We start from the raw sequence: 22,172 nt of genomic DNA, 5'->3' as shown, positions 1-22,172 counted from the left end.
TGGATACAGTGTGGTTCCTAAAACAACTTGAAGGTAGGGGTAGAAAGGGAAGTGGAGAGAAACTAGTCAGAGAAGTAGGCTGGGGTCAGACTGTGCAGGCCATGAATGCCACAGCTTTATCCTGAAGGCCACAGGGGGCTAATAGTGCTGTGGCAATTTCCCTCAAAAGGGTGACATTATCAGACATGCCTCTAGAAACTCGGGTTGGGGAAGAACAGTGTTGTCTAGAGGCTCTGGAGCCAGTCTATCTGGGCTTGGATCCCAGCCTTGCCACTCACAAGCTCTAGGACTTTGAGCAAGAGGCTTAAATTCCCTACTTCTTAGTTTCTCTCCATCAGTACAATGGAGCTATAATAACAGTGACTGTAAGAATTCAATGTGCTAATACAGGAAAGGCTCACAGGAGGTTGGGTGCATAATGACAATGAATAAATGTCACTATTACTCTTGCTTTTCTGGCGTCCTTGTCAAGAGTAGAGTAGGATGAGACAGCAGGCAGAAGGTTACTGAATTGTCCATGTGAGAGATGAAGTCTTGAACTAAGGCCATGGGGGTGGAGAAAATAAAAGTACAGAAGCAACGTGGGAGGGTGGAGTGGGCAGGAACAGGTGACCAACCAGCTAAAGGAGAGAGTGGGGGAGGAGCCCAAGGTGACTGGGGACCCTAGCAGAGATGACTGAGTAGATGGGGCAGAAGCAGAGCCATGAATATGGAAGGGAAGGCACCAAGGTTCAGGTGATTGGGAAACTAGGCATAGATGCCTGTCAGGTACAATTAAGAATTTCTTTAGACTGACAGGCACTTCCATTTTACAGTCAGCATTCCTGGACCCCAAGTTCTGTGGCCTCAGTGTACTTGGGGAAAACCAAGAGCAGGTCCCCAGCCCCTGTGCGGACCTGACACAGCTTCTGCCTGTTGGTCCCTTCTCCACCGTGCTGCCTACCAGGTGAATGTTAATAAACAAAGTCTAGCAGGTAAAAATTAAGTATACATCTCACAGACCAGAGCCAATGATCCAGCCTGTCTGTCCAGTATATGACTTTGGCTGAAAAAAAAAGTCACATTTCAAAAAAGGGCCTCAATGCTTTTTTCAATTAGCCATCTGCTTACCAATTCTCTTTAGAGCCATTAAAAACAAACACAAGCAAACAAACCATCAACACACACACACCCAACTAAAGTCAAAGGCAACAATTCAGTGCAGAGAGCGAGCAAAGGCTTTAGAAATGAGCAGGCCAGGCTTCTACTGCAGAGCCCAAGTGCACATTTCACTTCTCTTGAGTCTCTTTCCTCATTTGATGTGCAGGGGTAATAATGTCCCATAATACCTACCTCTGGGGTTCTTAAGATGAAATATTATTCCAAAGCCAATTCAATAAAACTTAGATCCTGCCTCCCTTGCACATTCGGAGGCAAAACCCATCAGGACACAAAGTTAGGCATTGTTAGTTTCTAACAATAGGACTATAATTCATATTACTGTACTTCAAAGCACTCAACGATGTAGTCTATGATCCTTATATTATCTGTATACATATTATGAGTCTCCAAAAACTTGGGGAGAGTCACCCTTTGATAGAACTCCACATCAGATACGGAGGGCTTCCCAGGTTCCCATAAACTCCAGGTTCATTTTAAAAAATCACCTATATATCTCCCAATATTCTAAAAAGGGAGGAACTTTGAAGATGATAGACTCACCAAGAGAGGGAGTCCTGGCTCACTTGGAATGGTCTTGGGATATCTGCCTGCCAGGAACAGAGGCAGATAAAGGAAGCACATCAAAGACACACTGTCACACTTGATAAAAAGGCAACAGAAACAGTAAACCATAACATTCTTTAATGACAGAAAGCTTCTTTTATTTTGACAACACAGAACTTTAAGAAAGGAATTTCGCTGCTTCTGGTTTATTTCCCGTTTGTGACCTAATTCCTTATCACAATGAGCCTGGGCAACTTAAAACACATTGCTATCTCTTGCGGTTCCTCAGGCTCCAGCCCAAAAGGCAGAATGGAGGCCAGTGTTCCTTCAGGGTACAGACGTGTACCACCGGGAATGACTACACAGAACTGCTGGGATTGAGAACTTCTCTCCTGGGGTGTACAAGGGGCCAAGAGAAAGGTCAGAGCTCAGGGGGTGGCTCGCATGATGTACACGTGTGGGATCAGCGTGGGGAGGCGACAACTCAGGTCCTATAAAGCCTAAACACAAATGCAGTCCTCCATCTGTCTTCCCGGAGTCATCCTGACAGGTGGAGGCCGGGGAGCTGCAAGGGTGCATCTTTACATGAATTGAGTCATATTTGCATGCACGCACAGAGATGGCGCTCCCTGCAGAAGATTCCTCGGGGTAGAAGCAGGACAGACAGGAAGCCAGGCAGACAGGAGCATGAGCTCTCCTGCCTCCCAGCATCCACCCACCTTGCACACGCAAGTGCCTTGGCTCTGCATCAGGTAGACCTGGGTTCAAATCCCCGCCCTGCTATCTTTTGCACATTACTTTCCTAAGGTTGTTTGAGTTTCAGTCTCCTGGGGTTTAAAGTGGGGATGAGGTTGTTGTGTGACTGAAGAAGATAATGCATATAAATCACACCGATGATTACTGGGGGGCTAGAGATGCGTTCTTCATGCTCCCCCAGAGCTCACATCAAGGAAGCTTTCCCTATGCTAGGGCTGGGGTGGGTGAGGAGGAGAGAGGCTTCCACTGAAAAGGCATGACCACAGAATAAACAGCAGGCACCACCCTCTCTTAAACACAGTGATCCCGGAGAGGGGCCTTCATGTGAATATTCTCATGAGTCTTACTCTGTTCTGCTTCAGTCCCCGAGGCTCCTGGCCTGAATTTCACCCACTTACCGTGTGACTCCTTTCCACCAAAGTCCCGCTTTTTTCTCCTGTGACCCCAAGACGCCAATGTAACAGCTCCCATCTCCCATTTCCACCCTCGGGCTCAGAGGCATGGCCGACTCCAGGCTGCCCGGGTGAATTCCTGAGACAGAGCCAGTTTACAGTGACCATTTGCAGGCTCTGAATTCAGGAAACCCAAAAGTGGACACTCACATGTGATCAAAGTGGACAACCAGGCCCACAGTCACCCTGCGTTTCCTTTCTCCTTATTTGTCTGGAGGAGCCTGGAGTGGGCGGACTGCAAGCTGCGGTGGTCTGGATGATTCATTTCCTCCTCAGAGTCAAGAGCTGTGTGTTGGTGTCAGCGTGAGGCCCACAAGCGGGGAGGCGAGGGCCTCTGAAGCAAAACACTAAGTGGATTACAACGAAATGAAACATTTATTGAGCACCAGTTTATAAGTTCTTTAAGGAAGAAAAGAGCAAGCGAGAGGGAAGAGCCATTTTGCCATTTCATCCATTTATTATGTACAATATTAAGGCACAAGTCTAAGCAGCAAAGAAGAGGAAAATCTTTGGCTGACCAACAGCATCAATATTTGCTGTGGGGGACAGGCAGTGTTCTTGGACTCCCCACACTGGTACACAGACCCATCTGGCTGTACGGCCACGTACACCACCCCTTAACACAGACTGGCAAAACGAAGATGCCAAACGTTACAGCCAGATACCAGAGTCTGCTGGGAAGAGCCCGGCACGAGCACGGCACACTGCCACCAAGCACAGCGACACACACACACAGAGCAGGTGGGAGGGCAGCGGCACTGGGACGGCTGAAATCGGTGCCCACGCTTGCCCTTGTTTCACAGAATTTTACACAATTCTGTAAGTGCTCATGGAGGAGGAGGCTCCCTGTTCCTCCTCAAAAGGAAAAAAAAAACCTAAACTTTGATTCAAATAAAACCAATGTGGATATATTTGCTTATATTCCGTTTTGTAATAAATACTTACAGGTGTCTCTATGTGAACAGACTCCTAGGCACAATCACATGTAAACACAACACCGGGCATCCTGACTTTGGGAGCTGATATAAGAAAATGCTGTATATGTACTTCAATATAGAGGGAGCAGTATTCTAATCCTGTGAAGAAGCAAAGTTTCATGACAAACACCCCAGTCACATCGTAACATGACAATAACATGCACTAAAGTAAACACAGTTTTACAGAATACCTACCAGATGTTTATATGAATGATTATGCACTTACGTCTGTAGTGTATGCAGAGATGTGAACACATAGGAGGCATGGCAAGAGAACTGATTTTTAAAAATCGGTGTGCTAATGAGGACGGTCCTCCCTTGAAGTGGACACTTTGAGAGGCTCTGAGTCTAAAAACTCATTCCAAGAAATTTCTTAGGGATTTTTTTAAGAGACAAAAATGGTGTAACTTACCTTAATTGCCATCTTTATTCATCCAACTGTGCTATCAAGTACTTGAGATTATTTCCAGAACTTAAATCCATCCTCAAAGGAGGAGGATTTCTCATCTCTAAGGGGAAACCAAAGGAACATTACAAGCCCCGAAGGCCGTTCTGGTAGAAGAGTTCCCAAGATCTTTTTACTTGGCAGCACTATGGTCAATCGGCCCATAGTCTCCCAAAAGACACCTTTTAAGGAGGGTGGGGTGAGATGAAACACTTTGATCTTCTGTATGTTAAGAAATTCCTACAAAGAACCCTATAGTCATACCTCATATGTATGCACTCACTTATACACATGTCTTTATATATCATTAAATTACTAAGTGAGAAAAAGGTATACTACTTAAGAGAAAGAGGAAAAATTGCTCGTTTGTTCCAGGAGAAATTCACTACTGAAATGCTAACTTTTGCATTTCCCAGCCGACCAATTTCTGGTAACTTCTTAATTACTTTGCCTATCTCCCATGGAGCCACAAGTCAGAGGAAAACTCATTAAACAATCGTCACATCTAATGAAGACATTTTGAACACTTTAATTACTTAAACAACAAGAAAAGAGACATTTACAAAGCATATACCAAGGCTGTCTCAGGTTTTAGGATGTGGAGAAGCCAGTGGTAGGCTGGATACTCTCTGGCTACTTAAAGCCTTACCCATTTAAGAACATTTGTGGGATCCCACTGACCATGGCCATGGTACTCCTTTGCTTAAAAGGAGTGCAAGATCATTCAGGGAACACAGAGAAGCATGCTCCACTTACTCCAGTGTGGACACGGGGCAATACTCTGGTTTTGAAAAACACATCTCTTTGCTCAGCATAACTCCCTGCAGTGAAAACATGAGCCCCCTGCCTCGAAAGCTCTGAATGCCCCAATCTATTATCCACTGCTTCTCAGGTCCCCAGCCTCACCTGAGGTCTGTTTCCCTAAGTCTCTGGGACTCAGGCCAGTGGGAAGGAAGAATTTCCCACTCTCTCAGCACCTGGCATGAAGGTGCTACAGCCACCGCATCATAAGAGTGCACACCCAGGTGAGAACAAACAAGAGGAATGACTGGCTGCTCTGCACGGGGTATTCTGAGCACCTCCTTCCTGAAGCACTGGCTTCTGTGTTCCAGGTTCAGAACTAATTTGGTGCAACTGTTTTGGTATCCATGCCAAGCCTTGTGGAGTCAAACTCATACATGAGTGCCAAAGAGCAACCCCAGAGGACTGCACCCAGAAGGGCTCCCATTGCCTGCTCCCCCAACCAAAGCCTGAGGGCGGCCAAGGCAGCCCTGCCCTGCGTGCATGGTTAGAACGTGCTGAACTCCACAGTGCCACTGGCTGCCAGCCTCTGGGAGGCAGAGAAAATGCTGAGAGAAGAAAATGCTAAGAAAGGGTTCTGCACATGCTCTGAAAGTTTTGGAAAATAGTGTGTTTTTCCTGGCAGCATAGCTATACGGACCTGCAGACAGAAATAGTTCTTAGCTACAGAGGCATCTACTTAGTGAAACTCTGGCGTCAGAGACCTGACTCCAACTTCTCCAATTCCGTATCATCTCCTGGCAGCACACAGAAACTGCCAGACAATGCAGTCAAGGGTGAAGCAGAACAATGCTGGAATACCCTCCTGTGAAGCCAGAGCCTCTCCCCTTCACCCTGAGACGGGACCCTCAAGTTTTATAATCAGGCTCCACTGGGAAAGTTTGAAGTCCAGGTCTCTGCAAAGTGCAGAAGTATTTTTTAGGTATAGTTTGGAGCTGTGCTTTTGGTGGAACACAATAATTTCCATCTATGCCTGGCATTTATAGGCGATTCTAGGAGTTCTGGGCTTAGTCCTATTTCTTAGGCTCTGAGATGTGTGATAGCTGTGTGTGTGCACCCACGTAGGTACATGTGCACACGCACATCACAGACAGGGATAGAGACTGCCAAGATGCAGCGCCGCATGTTAGAGGGCGTACAGCCACGGTCTATGCGCAGCGCCTCTCCAAATTTTGTTTTAAATTATCCTGGCTTCTCCTGGCTGTGATTTCAGGAAGGGACTTAACCTCTCTGAGCCCATTTCCTCATCCATGAAATCAGAATGATAAACTCACCCCCTGTACTCCAGATGGGTGGAGGACTAATTAAAAGGTACTTGCCACACTGTTTGCATACAGTTGGTGCTAGAAAATATAGTTGCATTATTTTTCTGAAAATCTGTTTGAGATATTGTAAGCCGCCCAGAACTCAGAGCAGGTGCTCAGTATATGGCCGGACTTCAGGAAAGCTCTAATGATGGAAGTATTTAGTGCCCTGGCTTGGCAGGAAATTTCCCACAGAAGGCGGCATTTTAAAGCTATAGATCTCGTTCTTAAGGAAGAGTCTTAGTAGGTTAAGAGAAAAAAAATGTTGTCAAAGTCCACGATACAATGCAGTTGAAGCCCTGAAACATGGCCATGTGTCTGTTTGTATTCTGACAATGAAAACACTTGGCAGCTCAGGCGGACCTTGGAAAGCAAGCAAGTCTGACACCTGACTAGGGTAATGAGGTGTCTGGGGCATGAAGACCAGGCTTCGGGAGAAACGGCTGGGTCTCTCACTCTAACCTATGTCTAAGGGAGGCAGCCCAAGTTTGGGGTGGCCTAGACCTGATGGGAGGGGCTGGCAGAGCTGACTTACCTTCCTGTCTCTAGACATTTTACTTTCTGGTCCATCTCCAACATAAACTGGGGTCAAAATGTCCTTAAGAGAGTTAGTTGCCATCTCCTAACCTCATCTGCCATGAAATGTGGTGGGAACAGAGATTAGGAAGGGATCTCTATGCCCTAGCCCCACCCATGTCCATCCTCAATCCTTTCCCCCCTGGATGAGGCCTCCTGTGCCCTCTTCCCACACCCTAGGACATGGGGCGAGCTCAATGCTCAGCCTCTCAGAGCTCCTCAGTTTTCCCGTCTGCACAACATGTACTCCGATGCTCAGTGTGAGACTAGAGGAGGTGATGAGCAAGTGGCACAATGTGCAGTGCCTATGGCAAAGCAGAGCTCCAGAGGGCCAGTTCCCACTCCTCTGTCATATTGGGTGGCACAGAGGCTGGCCAAAGCCACTGATTTCTTCCCTCCCCTCTCCAGCCTACACCCCTTGTCTTCCTTCTATCACCTCAACTTGGGGAGGCTATAACTTCACCAGGGTTACACACCCAAGACCAGTCCTAAAATAAGCTACCCGAGCAATGTTTCCTGAGTAGCACTGTCTTGAGTGTTTCATTTAGAAGGTACTTGGAAAAGGTACCCCCCTTTCTTTCTTCCTCTAAGCAAGCATGAGGAAAGGGAACTGGGAAAACACCAATCCAGCTGACCTGGAGGGACAAAAACATCAGGACCCTGTAGAAGCATCTCTCTCATGGCCTGATGAGCTTCTCCTCTTTTCTAATCCAGCATCTCCTAGATTTGTAAAGGAAGCCAGTGTCAGAAGAATTGGATATGCAATGTCACAGCAGAGGTCTAAGGGACCTGCCACCTAACACACACCTGCTTCTTTTCCATGGCACTTCTGTCTCACTTTGAATAAACTGCTTCAAAACTGAAATCCTGAAAAACCTGACAACACTGTATATACACTGGTCTGGTAGGTTACAAAAGAAGTTCACAACAGAGGCAAGCTAGTGCCATGGAGGTCTGGGTGCTGATCGAGAGCAAGCAGAGGCGTGCGCAGGGGCGGAAAGAGTATGAATACGCTCATGAGCCTCAATACAAGAAGGTACATGGGAGCTGGTGGGATTCTGGAAACCACTGAGACAACTGTCTGTAAATTGTCATCTGTTTCCTGGAGTGCTGTCCTAAGTCTTCCCCAACAAAGCAATGGAGTTTGGAAATGTCAAGCTCCTTGCAAGAGAGCTGATGTGAGAGACAAAAAAGCAAGTGCCACGATCTTAATGCAAGATGTCACAGGGACCCATGGAATCTCCTGCCTCCTCAAAGCTTGCTTAGTTCACAGTCAGAATGAGGTTCACAGCTGCAACCCAGCTATGCAAAGGTGAAGCAGCCAGGAAGCGGCACATGGCTTTGTCCTACTGGTCACTATCAAACAAGCAGGAATGATGACGGTTCAGGTACTGCTCTCATAAATCCCATACCTAAGGAATTCTGCTATGTCTTATTAAAAAGAAAAACAAATGAAGGAACAACCAAAAATTAAAGACCGTAAAGCAGAGACAGAGATGAACTCAGAAGTTAGGATGGATGAGGACTGAGATCATAATCCATCCTGCTTAGAAAATACTGCAGAATTCAGAAAGGTTAAGAAGCCCCATCATTTCTTAAAAATCCAAACCAAACAGGTAATTAGGTGAAGACCAGCTTTCATATCCCTTTCGCCCTCGATGCTTCTTCTCACTGCCACACTCACACACACGGGACACCCCATGGTTGGCACAAGTCACACTGCATTATGCCAAGACAGGCTCTCAAGATTTCTTGGAGGCTCTTCTTAAACCAAACATGCTAAGAGGCAAGGAGAATGGGGGTATTCCAAGGAGGATCCACATTTGGGTTTATCTGTTTATAATCAGAGAATGGGGATACACAGGCCCTCCCCAAGAGATACATTTTCTGTACAATGAAAAATTCAATTTCCTATTTCTTAACTTTGTTTGTAAACCTACACGCCTCTTCTCCCTTCCACCATGTGTAATAAAATCCATCGCATTCTCTTCTATCTTCAGTCATATAGGTCTCCTGTTTTTGTGTTTAACATTTATAAAATGTGTTCTTATGAGTCTGAAATCTTTATCAGTTCAAATCATTCCTGATTTCCCACTACAACCTTCTAGGTCTTTCTTCTTTCTCTGCCACTTTCCTTGTTTGTCAATGCTCCGTTCTGAAATTCCACAGGGATGGCAGTTAGATGAGGACTTCCATCATCTCTCCGTCGGGGAACTCAGGCTTGTGCAGCAAGCTGCTGACCCGGCCTCTGTGGTCAGGCGACTTCCCATGGCCAGGAGAGTTCTCTGCCAAATAGAGGGGAGACATCAGCTGCCCATTCCTCAGGAGGGGCACAGGCTTTCCAGGCTCTCTAAAATGGACCCACGTCCAATACCACTGCACACCCAGGATTCCCACCACAGTGCATGTGAGATGATCCAGCCCACAGTGGGAACACACAGAATGACTGGGCCAGGATTCAGACACAAATACAAACCAGGATGGTGATGGCAGAGGATTCAGAGGGTGAGGATGATAGTGGGACTCTGTACAGGGGCCCCTCACACCCTCTACTCAAAACTATCAGGCGCATATTCTGAGCCAGGCACTTTTTACATGTTCTCTGGCTTACTTGGAAAAGAATTACATCTTTAAAAAGTGACAACAGTGTATTTACTTGTCTACTTTGAAAAGTGAAAATAAACAACCCCCTTGGAGGAAAGAGTTAACTTAGGCCCCACAGAGGCTGCACCTCCTCAAAAGAATTCCTGAAAAGGGAGGTCCCCATGACCATGATTAGCACAAGGACAGGTTTATTCTTAACCAGGACACTTCGGGACTCACTACAAAGCTCACCCCTCCCAAGCTGTCTTCCCTTAGATATTTTAAGCAGCTCGTTAGTCCTGGCCCAAGTGCTGTGCCACAAGTTAACCAACTCTGCAGGTCAATCTACCTTCTCCTTCCATCACGATGTCCTCCACTGAGGCCAAAATCCCTGGCAAGTCAGAGCCCTGAAGGCAACAGTGAACTTGTGCCTTTGATGTACCTGGTACCCAATTCTGGCTCCCAAACATACTAGAGGGCATTCAGTCCCTCAGAGGGTCTGCTGTCACTCCTTCCAGGGAAGGGTTAGTTAAAAAGCATGCACTGCCAGGGTAGTCTCGAGCTCTGCACTCATTTCAAATAGTAATAAACTAGATGTTTCTATATGCATATTTATTCCCATAATAAGAAAGGGCACACATATCCTAAGTGCATTAGGATAGCCACACTCATAAACATCCCCATAGAGTAAGAGCTAATGGGTGCTCCTGCTTCCTCTCTAGCTCAATGAAAGATTCTCTTAGGCCAGACAGTTCCACAGTTTTCAGGGGCATCAAGGTGGGGTAGCCCACATACCCAGTTTCTCTGCGGTCCCTTTGGCCGCTGGGTGTTTCAGGACAGGGCTGTGAGCAGGGGTCGTGCTCAGCCGGCCGCGGCTGGGGAGGGAGGCCATGCTGGGCCAAAAGAGCTCGGCACTCTTGTCGGTCTGTGTGCTGCTGTCCTTGCTGCCCGTCTTGGCGTGGGCACTGCTGGCTGCCGTCGTGGAGGCTGTGGAGGACAGTGCTGAGGTGGGTGGGGGTGGCAGCAGTGGGGCAGAGGCATGCTCATGGTGCTCCTTCCCCAGCAGCAATCCTGAGGGCAGAGAACAGATTTTTCAATGACGTTCTTTTTTTTTCCTTTTTTTTTTTTTTTAAATCTAGTCTTGGAGGTCTGTTCCTTGTTGACTGATGACTGCCTCATTCATTCATTGATTCATTCCCCAAGCATCTAATAAACACTTATTACAAGCCTGATAAAATAACAAACACTGAGAAAATAAAAAATGAAAGACCTAGTCCCCTTCCTAAAAAATTGTGTTTTTTTTTTTTTTTTGGAGTGGAGAAGTAGTTGTCAAGTAAACTGATTATAATTTAATATATAAACTGTAGGATAAAATTAATCACAGGGTGGTATGGACGAACAGAGAAGTGCCTAATTGCCAGCAGGAGGGATAGGGAGGTTCCTGCAAGGCTTTGTAGAGACCATGCTTGCTGTCCCCAATGTGGCCCAGAAGGGCTGGCCTGAAGCGTGGCAGTGTGCTTAAGAAAAACTACAAGGCTTCCCTGGTCCTAGACATGTTCCCATTGGCTTGCTGCTCTTCTGAATAGTTCACAATTCCACCCTACTCCTCGTAATGGATGGATGGTCCCCTACAGGCTTGGGTTCAAAGATAAACATGCTACCTGCACATTTCTGCAGTGGAACTGTAGCCTCCCAGAAGCAGAAAGCCAGCCAGCCTCCTAGGAAAGGCCACTTAGCCCTCTCCTTACCCACTTCCCCAAGAGGAGTGAGGCTGGGGTGGGGAAGAGGAGATGCTGGCTATGGAAATGGGAGGTGTGGTGTACACAGGTGTCCAATTTTCCTCACAGCCTTCCTGGAAAGCTGGGGGGGAGGATAACTTTTTATTTTTAAATACAGCACACCTGCAGGAAAGTGCCAGCACCCTAGAATGCTAGCCTATAGAAAATGCAGTAAGCACAATCGAGTATTTGTCCTCTTATCTGGTTAGATAGCCAGTAATTCATAAAGTCTCCTCGCCAGGGCTGTTTTAAGGTGCCCATTCAGAACTCAGGGCAGTTCAGTTTGTCGAGAGCACTGCTTTTCAAAATGCAATGTGCATACCAATGACTTGGCTATATCATTAAAAGCAAGACCTGCTCCAGCAGGCAGGGCCTGGGATTCTGTATTTCTAAGAAGCTCCCCGATGGTGATGGTGCCGCTGGCCCACAGACCAGGCTGAGCAGCAAAGGCCTTCACCTGTGTTTCCACATCACCTCACTTCATACTGCACGTCATTCCTGCGAGGCAGGCCTTATCCTGTCTTACAGAGAAGGAAATGGAAGCTCAGAAAAACTAACATCTCACAGCTAAGAAGCAGCAGAAATGGGACTCAAACCCAGCTGTGCCTGATTTGGAGTCCAACCTATGTTCTTTCCACTTCATCGCCCAGCCTATGGAAACTCTAGAGTCTGCAGGATGTCCTCGTAGGGAGTGACAGGCTGAGTAAGTCACTAGCCAGCCATAGCTCCTGGGAGCCCCTGAGCAATTGGGAAGGTATATGCTGTCACCTCCACCTCCTTCCAGAGTCCATCAGGCAAGCAATGGTGACAACATGTGGGGAACTGCACAGTCACCTATGAACCTGCCTCAGCCCCTCGGAGAGTCCCTCCCTGTGTTTGTGACACATGGACACCAATGACAACAACGAGGAGGAATATCAATGCAGGAAACACAGGAGCTCTTCCTTCAGACAAGTCCTCCGGCTCCCAGGCCTGGTTTAGACATGCCAGGTCCTAGGGGATACAGGCACAGACACCAGAGATGCCTGCCTGGCTGCATGTCACAAACAGGGGACTCCCAGGGAGGTTTCTACCAGAGCTGAGCACATTTTCAAACTCCTTGACCAGGCCTGTCTCAGCATTGCCTCCTGGCTCTCTTGCTGGGCTGGGAGCTAAATGTCCTTGGGACAGTCTTTGATGATCTCAGCTGCTGTACACACATGTCTTCTTTGAAGTGTATTTCCTTTGGGGGCAGGGGCTGCTGAAGCTACCAGTGGAGGAACTTCAAACAGAGATTCTGGCTGGGAGCCTTTGATCCCCCCAACTCTGTCGGGTTCATATGGAAGCTCTTATCCCCTCTGGCCCAGAGCAGCCAGTCTCCTCTGGGGTCCTATGCTGAGGACAACTGGCTCTCAGCTGCACAGAGAAACAAAAACATGATCTGATGTGGGGAAATGCATCAAAGAAGGGCCAGACCCCTGGAGAGGCCAGAGTGCAGGGAAAGGGTGTGGAGGACCTGTGTATGGGCACACTGCCTGCTTGCCCTCCAGCTTGGCTAGCTCAGCCAGCCAACAAGCCCACCTGCCCCCAGGAAACCTACTCCTGGCTAAGACCACACTTAGAGAATGTTCCTCAAAATTCTGCCCATGCAACAACAATACGGCAAAAACTTACCACCCCCACCTTATGCGAGAGAGCACTTCTTCCAGTGTCCTCTCCCCATTATCCCATTCTTCCCTCCCATGCCCCATGGGGTAAAGCAGGCAGACACTGTCCTTCCTTTCTAGACATGGAAGCAGAGGTGGAGCCGTCATACAACTGGTCTAGAGCACAGCCAAGTTCAGAGGCGTGATGTCTCTAGGCTTTTCCATGAGAGCCTTTTGTGTTACAAGGGTCACCTCAACTTATAACAGTAATAGATAATTATGATCTGAGTCAACCCATGGCTAAGAGCTACTCCAGTGGTGCAGTCTTTAGAATTTACACAGCGCTTCCACATATCTCACTGAATTTCTAAAACTGAAGTATGATTGATTTCCCTCCCCACTTCACAGATGAGTAAACTGAGACCAGGAACTATTCAGGGACATTTCCATGTCCCATGAGTGGCAGAGAAGCTGTCTGATCTTGCTTTTCCAATCACGGCCTGACAGAGCTGTGGGGCCCACCTATGCTCCCCTTCCAGGTCTTCTCCTCCTTCTTTTCCTCGGCCAGCTGGCTGCTGGTAAGAGAGGTCTGGCGAGAGTGTGTCCCAGTAGCTGCTGCTATGGACGGAACGGAGCGGGCAGGACGTAGGCTGGAGGAGTCTGTCTTCCCGGCGTCTTTACGAGATCGCTGCTGCAGGACCTTAATCATAGCATCTTTCTCTATGATTTTGGCATGGAGATTTTTAATACTGTAAAACAAAACAACGCAGTCTTCATAAAAAGCCACTTGGCTAGAAAAACTTGAAACATTTATCTCAGGCTGTCCCAAGGACTTTAATTGTAATTTAGGGATAGAGGAGGAAGCACAGTACGAGTCTTCAAATGTTGATAATCTCCAGATTGTTAAGACAGGTCTTTGGTCATAGGCCAAAGTCCCATGAGTGGCAGAGAAGCTGTCTGATCTTGCTTTTCCAATCACGGCCTGACAGAGGTGTGGGGCCCACCTGTGCTCCCCTTCCAGGTCTTCTCTTCCTTCTTTTCCTCGGCCACCCTTCTCTGGCACCTTGGGAGACTGGGACTTCAGGGAGGTACAGTCAGAATGGCTACATTCCTGGACCGAAGTGGGCTGGGGACCATATTTAGAGTGTCTAGCATTGGCGGCAGGGGCTAGGGGTAGGGAGGGGATAGGGAAGCATAAAAACTCTAAAGCCTCAAACAGGGTGAGCTTTCAACTAAAGTCAATTTCTCTATTTTCTAAGAAAAAAGAACCAAGATGAACAGGTGCTCTGGTAGAAGATGATTTTTCTGGAATAATGCTGAGTTATTTTCACAACTTTGGATAGTAACTCACTGAGCCTGTCTATCAATGGCTCAACTACTCAGCCCTATTTTCACATCTGCAAAATAAGAGGTCTAGGGCTCCCAGGGTTCCACCAGCCCTCAGGTAGTGAAGTGGGACAGGCTAATTTTATTATGTCAAAAAGTCTGCTGGAAATTTTGTATAGCCCATCAGAAGAGTGCATTAGCTAAATATGTTCTTCATTTTGGACTGGAATATAGAAATTCTGGCTCAAAAACTCTGAACCTTTGGAATATAATGTTTCCCCTTTTCAGCTCATAATGTCACAGACACCAAGAAATAACACACACATTTAAATCCTTCTGTCACTAGACTCAGCCTACATCTTAAAACCTGCAGGTGACATGCAATTTCCCCCAGAGAACTCTGGCACCAGACCCATTGCTGAGTGGAACCACGTGCTTAGGTTGGAACCTTTTCCTTCTCTCCATGGCACAGCATGGGGGAGGAGAGTTTTTGGAGACCTCAAGTTCACAGCCTTTCAGAACATGACAGAGAAGCAATCTGTTCTGGAAGGTCTGGAGTGCGAATGCAAACATGGGCTGGCGGGTCCCACGTGCTACACATAGCCGTCCCTTACGTGTATTCCATGTCCTGACACCTTCTGTTGGCCTGCACCACCTCCTCCTCCTCTTGCCAGATGTGGGCCTCCAGAGAGCTCTCTCCGTAGCTGCCATTCCGTGAGTGGTTGATGATCGTCGTGTCCCTGGCAACACAAGGATATGTGTTTGATCACGGGAAACCTTCTTGCTTTGTCTCAATGCAAACAGACACAGAACGGAGAGGCTGGTGTTCATGCTGGAACAGAGATCAGCTCTGCATCTCCCACTGGCCCATGAAGGCCTTCCCTCCCAACTTCCCCAGCTCAGTTATCAATCTCATCTGATGCCCATACAGAAAAAGGTGTAAATGCTTATGGAGAGGTGACCACAGGGTGCTGTGCTAAAACTCCACAAATTCCTTCACCCACTTTTCCTCTCCTGAATTCTGTCCAATTCTCTTCCTAAACTAGATAGAATTAAGCAGTATCTAAGGAAAACAAAAAAAAAATTCAAAAATCAAGTCCCCTCTGCCCTGTGACTACATTATGTATTTAACTACATGGCATGTTATGAATATGTAAAACGGGTACCTAGAGATTTAATCTACTAACATACGGACACGATTATTATTATTATTATATTTGTTGGTATTTCCATGGTTGTACTTTTTCATGCTTGTCCTATACCTCACCTTTCCAATCAGAGTTTAGGTTTTATTTCTGTTTATCACCCATATAGCATAGAATGCCTACTTCAGTATTTTACAGTAAAATGGGGGCTCAGTAAATACTTAAAACTGAGACTGGTCCTCTCACAGAGTGAGGCTCCAAGCTGAAGTCTTCGTTCATGTTGTATTCTCTCACTTCTTGTTTTATGGGCCCTGCCTGGGATGCAGGTCAGGACAAGGTAATAGGCATCCCAGGGCTCAGGGCAGAAAGATGAAGGCAGACACTGTCCTTGACAAGTTCAGGTGAGGTGGGTGCAGTGAGGGCAAGGGCAGACACAAGTAAATTAAGAAGTAATTTCACTGCAAGCATCTGTCTGACTATAAACAACCAGTCACAGATAATTATTCCTGCCACTGGTTTTTACAATTGCTGCTAACAATGATTAGTAAAAATAAGATCACTGCGTCATCTAAGTGATATATCTCAAGATGAAAGGCACAATAATGGCTCTGACTACATGAGTACTTAATTAGTAAGACATAATGTAGCCAAGTATTTTACATCTTTTTAACTTCATATTCCAATGTACAATCATACTGAAAAACTTTTTTTTTTTTTTTTTTTTTTTTTTTGAGGTGGAGTTTCATTCTTGTTGCCCAGACTGGAGTGCAGTGGCACGATCTCAGCTCACTGCAACCTCCGCCTCCTGAGTTCAAGCAATTCTCCTGTCTCAGTCGTCCAAGTAGCTGGGATTACAGACATGCGTCACCACATCTGGCTAATTTTGTATTTTTAGTAGAGACGGGGTTTCACCATGTTGGTCAGGCTGGTCTTGAACTCCTGACCTCAGGTGATTCAACTGCCTTGGCTTACCAGAGTGCTAGGATTACAGATGTGAGCCACCGTGACTGGCCTGAAAACTTTAAAGCTTTTTTTTTTTTTTTTTTACAGACTAGCCCAAAACAGAAAAATTGAGGCCTCTTTAATGACAGCCATCAATATTAATGGGCATTAACTTCACACAGGGACTGGGTAGGGCATGGTACACATGGTCTCTCACTTAGTTCTCCCAGCTTGTGCACGAGGTATTATTATCCTCAATTTCTAGATGAAGAAAGCAGGGTGAGGTGACATTGCCAAGAATACTCAGTTAGTGAATAGTGAAAATTGATTCTAAGGCAGGTATTTATGACTCCAAAGTCCATGCCCCTAACCATCACTCTATACTCCTGCAAGTTTCATATGTCTTTAAGAATAAGGTCTCAGCAAAGATGAATAAAGATAAAAACAAACCAGAGGGCATATGTGAGAATGTGGCTCAGAAAAGTGCAAAGTGTCATTGAAAATACACTAAAGGCCAAGTGATGTAGAAAGCAAACAAAATGCTTTAAACATATTTGTAAAATTATAAATTCACACTATGGTGCACAAAATCATCAATATAGAAATTAGTGGCTAGAAACATTTTCAACAAATTTACTTTTGGAGACTTTACATGGAGCTGGAAACAAATCTAAAAATTCATGTTTACATTGCCAAGTAAGGATAGCAAACACAATTAGATAAAAGCAACTTAGACAGTAAACATATAAAACTCTGAAAGAAATATTACATTGCTTTGAAATTTTTAAAAATTTTCAAAACCTTCTGCATACATACAAGATAAGCTGACTCTCTAAAAATTCTGACCAACAGCATCAAGATGCGAAAACCAGTTGGTGTACATAAGTTATTTCCTTTGTTTAAAAATCACTGCTTATAAATATAAAGCATGCATCCGTAGTTGAAAAGTCACAAAACTAATGGCTGGAAATAGTCATTTTTACCAATTTGTCTGTGGCCATTTAGCACCTAGTCAATAAGAGCTCAAAATGTGTACCTTTCTCAAAAATGCATCATTTTCCTTTTTTCTCTTACTGAAAGGAAAAAAGCAACGCTGAAATGACAGAGGTTTTCTTTGAAAAGAACATTAAGATTGGGGCTAACTATCTGAGGTTCTCTGAACCTATTCCCCCACCCAGAAGGGGCAGTCTGAAATGGGGAGGGTAGTTGCTCACAGTATTATTAGATGCTTAATAAATATGTGTAAAAGCAAAGAAGGCGGGGTGACGGGGATGGAAAGGGGCTCCCTCTACCCATCCAAGACTCCAAATAAGGCAGAGAAGGGGAACAGTGGGACTGGGTAAATCCCACAGAACTCCTGCTGTCTGGGGTAAGAGTAATTTCCCCTTGCACAAAGGATAAGAACAAGGCTGGGCCTAGAATCCTGTGAGTGGGTGATTGTGATTGGGTCTGTGGTTCTACTCGCCCCCCACCCTCCCTCCTCTGCCCACTACAGGGTTTATGCTTTGGACCCATTCATTACCCCACCCCTGATTTTTACTTTCTAGTCCCATTCATACTCTCAGGGCCCAGGATCCCAAACAGACATCTAACGCAATAAACCCACAGATGTTGAAACAACAATGACACGTGGAAGCCCCTGTGTCATTCCTCCAAGGTCACACATTTACACTGCTACTGGGGCTTTAGTGTCCTCAGCCAGAGCAATGTGGTCAGGTTCCCTGCTCCCATCATTTATATTTCACATGTGATGTAAGTGACACTCAGAAGGGCTTGTCCTGGATCACACACGCACAGTCAGGAAGGGAGGGAGAAGCCCTGAGCGCAGGTGTCCTGCCTCCCTGTGCAGCGTTCTTTCCATTACAATCACAGGGAGGAAGGAAACTCCCAGGGCAACCGCGCATAGCAGTGCACTAGACCACACATGTCTAAGAAGGCCAGGTCCCTTTGTGACTTTGTGATGACCTGTTCTCTTCCTCGGAATGAGAGAGGAAATTTAGTTATTAGCTTAGAAAACAAAAAGCTGAAAAAAAAAAACATTTTAATTATGTAAAAATCAGCCAATGTTTCAAAAGGCTTCCCTGTGCCCATCCATATACTGCAAGGGCTGAACTGGAGGCTGTGACTTCCCTCCAGCTCTTAACCCAGTACCCCGGAGCTTCACCGCACCATCTCAAGTGTCTATCCCTAATCCCAAAGTCTCACTCTCATGGATACTGCAGGTTGCTTCCCGTCAAAGTGTAGACACGCATAAACAACGTGGAAGCACAGAAAAATGATTCCCAAATGGTCATTTTCCACATAAGTCTGCAGGTCTTTCTCGGTGCAAGTGTGCTGTGGCGCCCACTGCAGACACTAACGCCCGAATGGTGGCACTGCTTTCTCCAATTCCTGGAGCTAACATCTGAGCATACTACTGGGGATTCTCCCCTACTTCAGTAATGAGCCTGACAGCCAGTGAATAACTTCAAGAGTATCCCCTCTCCACCCCAACAGGCCTTCTCATAGTCATTAAAAATATAGTAACCCATCCCAAGGCAATGTGGCTTTTACTCCTCCTCAGTTCATGTCCTGTCATCCAAATAGCACCATAGCCCTTATTTATTAAGAAGTCCCATTTTCTGGATGCTCCTTTGAAATTTGAGGATCCTTTCCACATAAATTGACCCTAAATTTTGGTGAATTCCAAACAACTTTAAGTTAAATGCCCAATATAACTTATGGGCAGAAAGCAAACTGGGTGGCAGGCAGTGAGGGGCTGGATTGGTCCTGTGCACAGCCACCCACGTGTGTGCAGCGACTATGCATGCAGCTGAGATCCAGTGGCCAAAGGAGAAGAGTGCCTTGCTCACTCTGACAACAGTATGTTTTAACAGAACATTTAGGAGCTTTTTTTTTGTGAATTACTGCACACTTTGAGCTAGTTTATAAAGACAGATAAGTTGTGCCCCTACAAAAAGAAGTAAGGCAACTGAGGTAAAAACTGACAGTAGCAGAAAAGAATTTCAAACTAAATGAAATCAGTTTTCAAGCAGGCAGATCTCCATTTGACACACGGCCCACCACCCACTACCAGTGTGATTAGGAGTCAACCACGGTACCTCTCTAAGCCTCATTTTCTTTGCTTGTAAAATGAAGATGATAATAATATACTTGCTCTCAGGGCTGCTATGAGGATTATCTATTCTTCTAGTTTGGCCCATGATATAAACCCAGCATTAAAAAGTGCCTTAAATATACTTTCACAACATCATTCTTGGTGATTGCACAGTATTCCACTGTGTGATGTACTTTAAATTATTAAATGAACCTCCTCTTGTCGAAATCTAGGCTGTGTTAAATGTATTGATATTTTCAACAACACTGAGATTAACTCTTTAGACATTCATCTTCAGGCACTTATATGATTTTTTTTTTTTTTTGAGGCGGAGTCTCGCTCTGTCGCCCGGACTGGAGTGCAGTGACCGGATCTCAGCTCACTGCAAGCTCCGCCTCCTGGGTTTACGCCATTCTCCTGCCTCAGCCTCCCGAGTAGCTGGGACTACAGGCGCCCGCCACCTCGCCCGGCTAGTTTTTGTATTTTTAGTAGAGACGGGGTTTCACCGTGTTAGCCAGGATGGTCTCGATCTCCTGACCTCGTGATCCGCCCGTCTCGGCCTCCCAAAGTGCTGGGATTACAGGCTTGAGCCACCGCGCCCGGCCCACTTATATGATTTTTAAAAGAAAAATGTCTAGAACTAGAATTGTGGACTCAAAGGGAAAATATATATTGCCAAATTACCCTCTAGAAATGTTATACCACTTTGCTCTCCAACTAGCACTATAACCACTTAAAAATAATTTTTAGCTGACCTCACTCCCTAGGATGGGTCTTGGGCCTCTCTGGATAGCCTGTTTGTTTTGCTTTGATTGCTTTTACGACCACCAGAGTTCCACTGGTCTCACCTCTCAGCTGCTGCGGTGGCCGCGGCATTCATAGCAAAGTGTCGGATGGTGCTCTCCTCCAGGTACTTCTGCTCCCACTTTGTCATGTCGGCCTCCAGGGCCAGGATCCGTTCCTCCTTCTCCCGCACAAGTTCCAGGAGGGCTGGGGCATTGTATTCCGGCACGTTGGCTGGCTGGCCATTTCCATGTTTCTGAAGGAGTAGAAAAAAACATCTTGATGCTCAAAACCACATCAATGCTGTCTACACAACTGCCCATACAGAACAGATGAAGTTCCCCAGATCCTGCAGCAATTCACACACCATGCTACTTCACCTCCAAATTCCTCTATTGTAGTTAATTCTCACGGTGTTCTGCAAAACAGACAATATTATCCCAGTTTTACAAATGAGAAATGAAGTTTCTGAGGGATTACATTAATGATGCAATGTCCCTCAGCTAATCAGTAGTAGAGTCAGGATTCAAACCTGGGTCTATCTCTGCAGGTCAAGGCCTTTGCATGACAAGAAGTGGCTTGTCAAATGGCATGCAGTTAATTACACCAAAAGCAAGAATAGGAATTAAGTCTTGGCCTCCTGGTCTAGGGTACTTTCTCCAGAATTCCACAAAGTGATTCCAGCTGTTTGTTTCCCCTAAGGCTGGCGGGGGAAATGGAAGACAAAGGAAGTGGGAGATGCCCTAACTTGCATGCTCCCTAACTGCAATGCTGGGAAAGGAGGTATTCATACCTGCCCCACTCAGAGGCCTGAGAATGAGAATCAAACTAGATAATGCATATGAAAGCAGAAGACCTCTAGCATAAGGCAAGCTCATTTTTCAGTCTTTTCTTTTCATCTGTGTCAATAAGAGAAAATAAAGTCATTTTCTGGATTGCTTACAAACTGAGGATGTTCATACTTCAGAATCTTTTTCCTTTAATTAGGTACACTATTTCCTCTAAAGAGCATGACACAGAAGAAGTCAGCGTTCTGAGAAAGTTCTGCTTTCAGAGCAGCAGCAGAGAGAGGTCATCTCGGGGTCTCAGGGTTAGGGGCCCAGTCAGAGTGTGGACCAGGCTCCCTAGTACTCCAGGGAGAATGATTTCATCCCAGATAGTCTACATCCTGGGGTACACATTCCCCTCATGTTTTCCAGTGATTGCAAATTTTAAACGCAGAGCTGGGTGCAAGATGAGAGGCATGTGAATGCTTCACCCAGAACCACATAATCCCCTAGATTAAGAAAACGACTGGGGAATTACCCATAGCAACAGCTGGGCAGTCGAGCTGTACTGATGGAATCTAATCGTATCAGAGAGGAAAAAAGAAATGGGTCTATGGATTTTTTGTAAACCAAATTTTGTTTTTATTCAATTTTTTTAAAGCTACAAATATAAATTATTCTAGGAAGTGGTATCTTGCCAGTGACCAACTTTTTAAGTAGGAACACAGGAGAAGGGCACACCTATCCTCACCTGACCTGTGCAGGAAGGGCACTGACTCCATCTGGCTAGGCACCTAGCCTCAGGCAGGAGAACAAATGAACCAGTACAGCGAGATGAGACGCTCCCTTATTTTTAGAAACTTTCCAAGAAAAATCTCCCATGGCCTCACTAAGCTGCCATCTATGCTTGTCAGTTTCTATCTAAATCCCTTCTGTTACCATCTCAGCTGGCTTATTTTTGCAGAATCCTCTTAACCTCACATGAGATCATGACAACTCTTCATAGCCCCCCCCAATTCATGTCATTAAGAGTTATTTACATAAATGCATGAATGTCAGCATTCAAGGGTACAGAGCTAGCATGGTCTAATGGGTAAATGTGCTACCGAGA

At 45.9% G+C, this 22,172-nt stretch overlaps 1 protein-coding gene across 2 annotated transcripts in view; it reads right to left on the bottom strand.

Annotated features, from left to right (window-relative positions):
• Nucleotides 1-3,268: 3,268 nt before the first annotated feature.
• Nucleotides 3,269-22,172, bottom strand: part of AMOTL1 (angiomotin like 1) — a 116,978-nt gene continuing 98,074 nt past the window's right edge. Inside the window, exons 8-12 of one of the 2 annotated variants that reach the window (XM_023225653.1) lie at nucleotides 20,360-20,550; nucleotides 14,942-15,067; nucleotides 13,524-13,750; nucleotides 10,394-10,669; nucleotides 3,269-9,300 (exon numbers count right to left, since the gene is read on the bottom strand). In XM_023225653.1, the coding sequence (XP_023081421.1) occupies nucleotides 9,194-9,300; nucleotides 10,394-10,669; nucleotides 13,524-13,750; nucleotides 14,942-15,067; nucleotides 20,360-20,550 (927 nt within the window). In that variant the 3' untranslated portion in view covers nucleotides 3,269-9,193. The remainder of the gene's footprint in view (nucleotides 9,301-10,393; nucleotides 10,670-13,523; nucleotides 13,751-14,941; nucleotides 15,068-20,359; nucleotides 20,551-22,172) is intronic. The other variant, XM_023225652.2, reaches the window with a different exon arrangement.

Source organism: Piliocolobus tephrosceles, chromosome 13 (genome assembly GCF_002776525.5).
Source record: "Piliocolobus tephrosceles isolate RC106 chromosome 13, ASM277652v3, whole genome shotgun sequence".
NCBI lineage: Eukaryota > Metazoa > Chordata > Mammalia > Primates > Cercopithecidae > Piliocolobus > Piliocolobus tephrosceles.
This window is presented reverse-complemented; position numbering and strand designations above follow the sequence as displayed.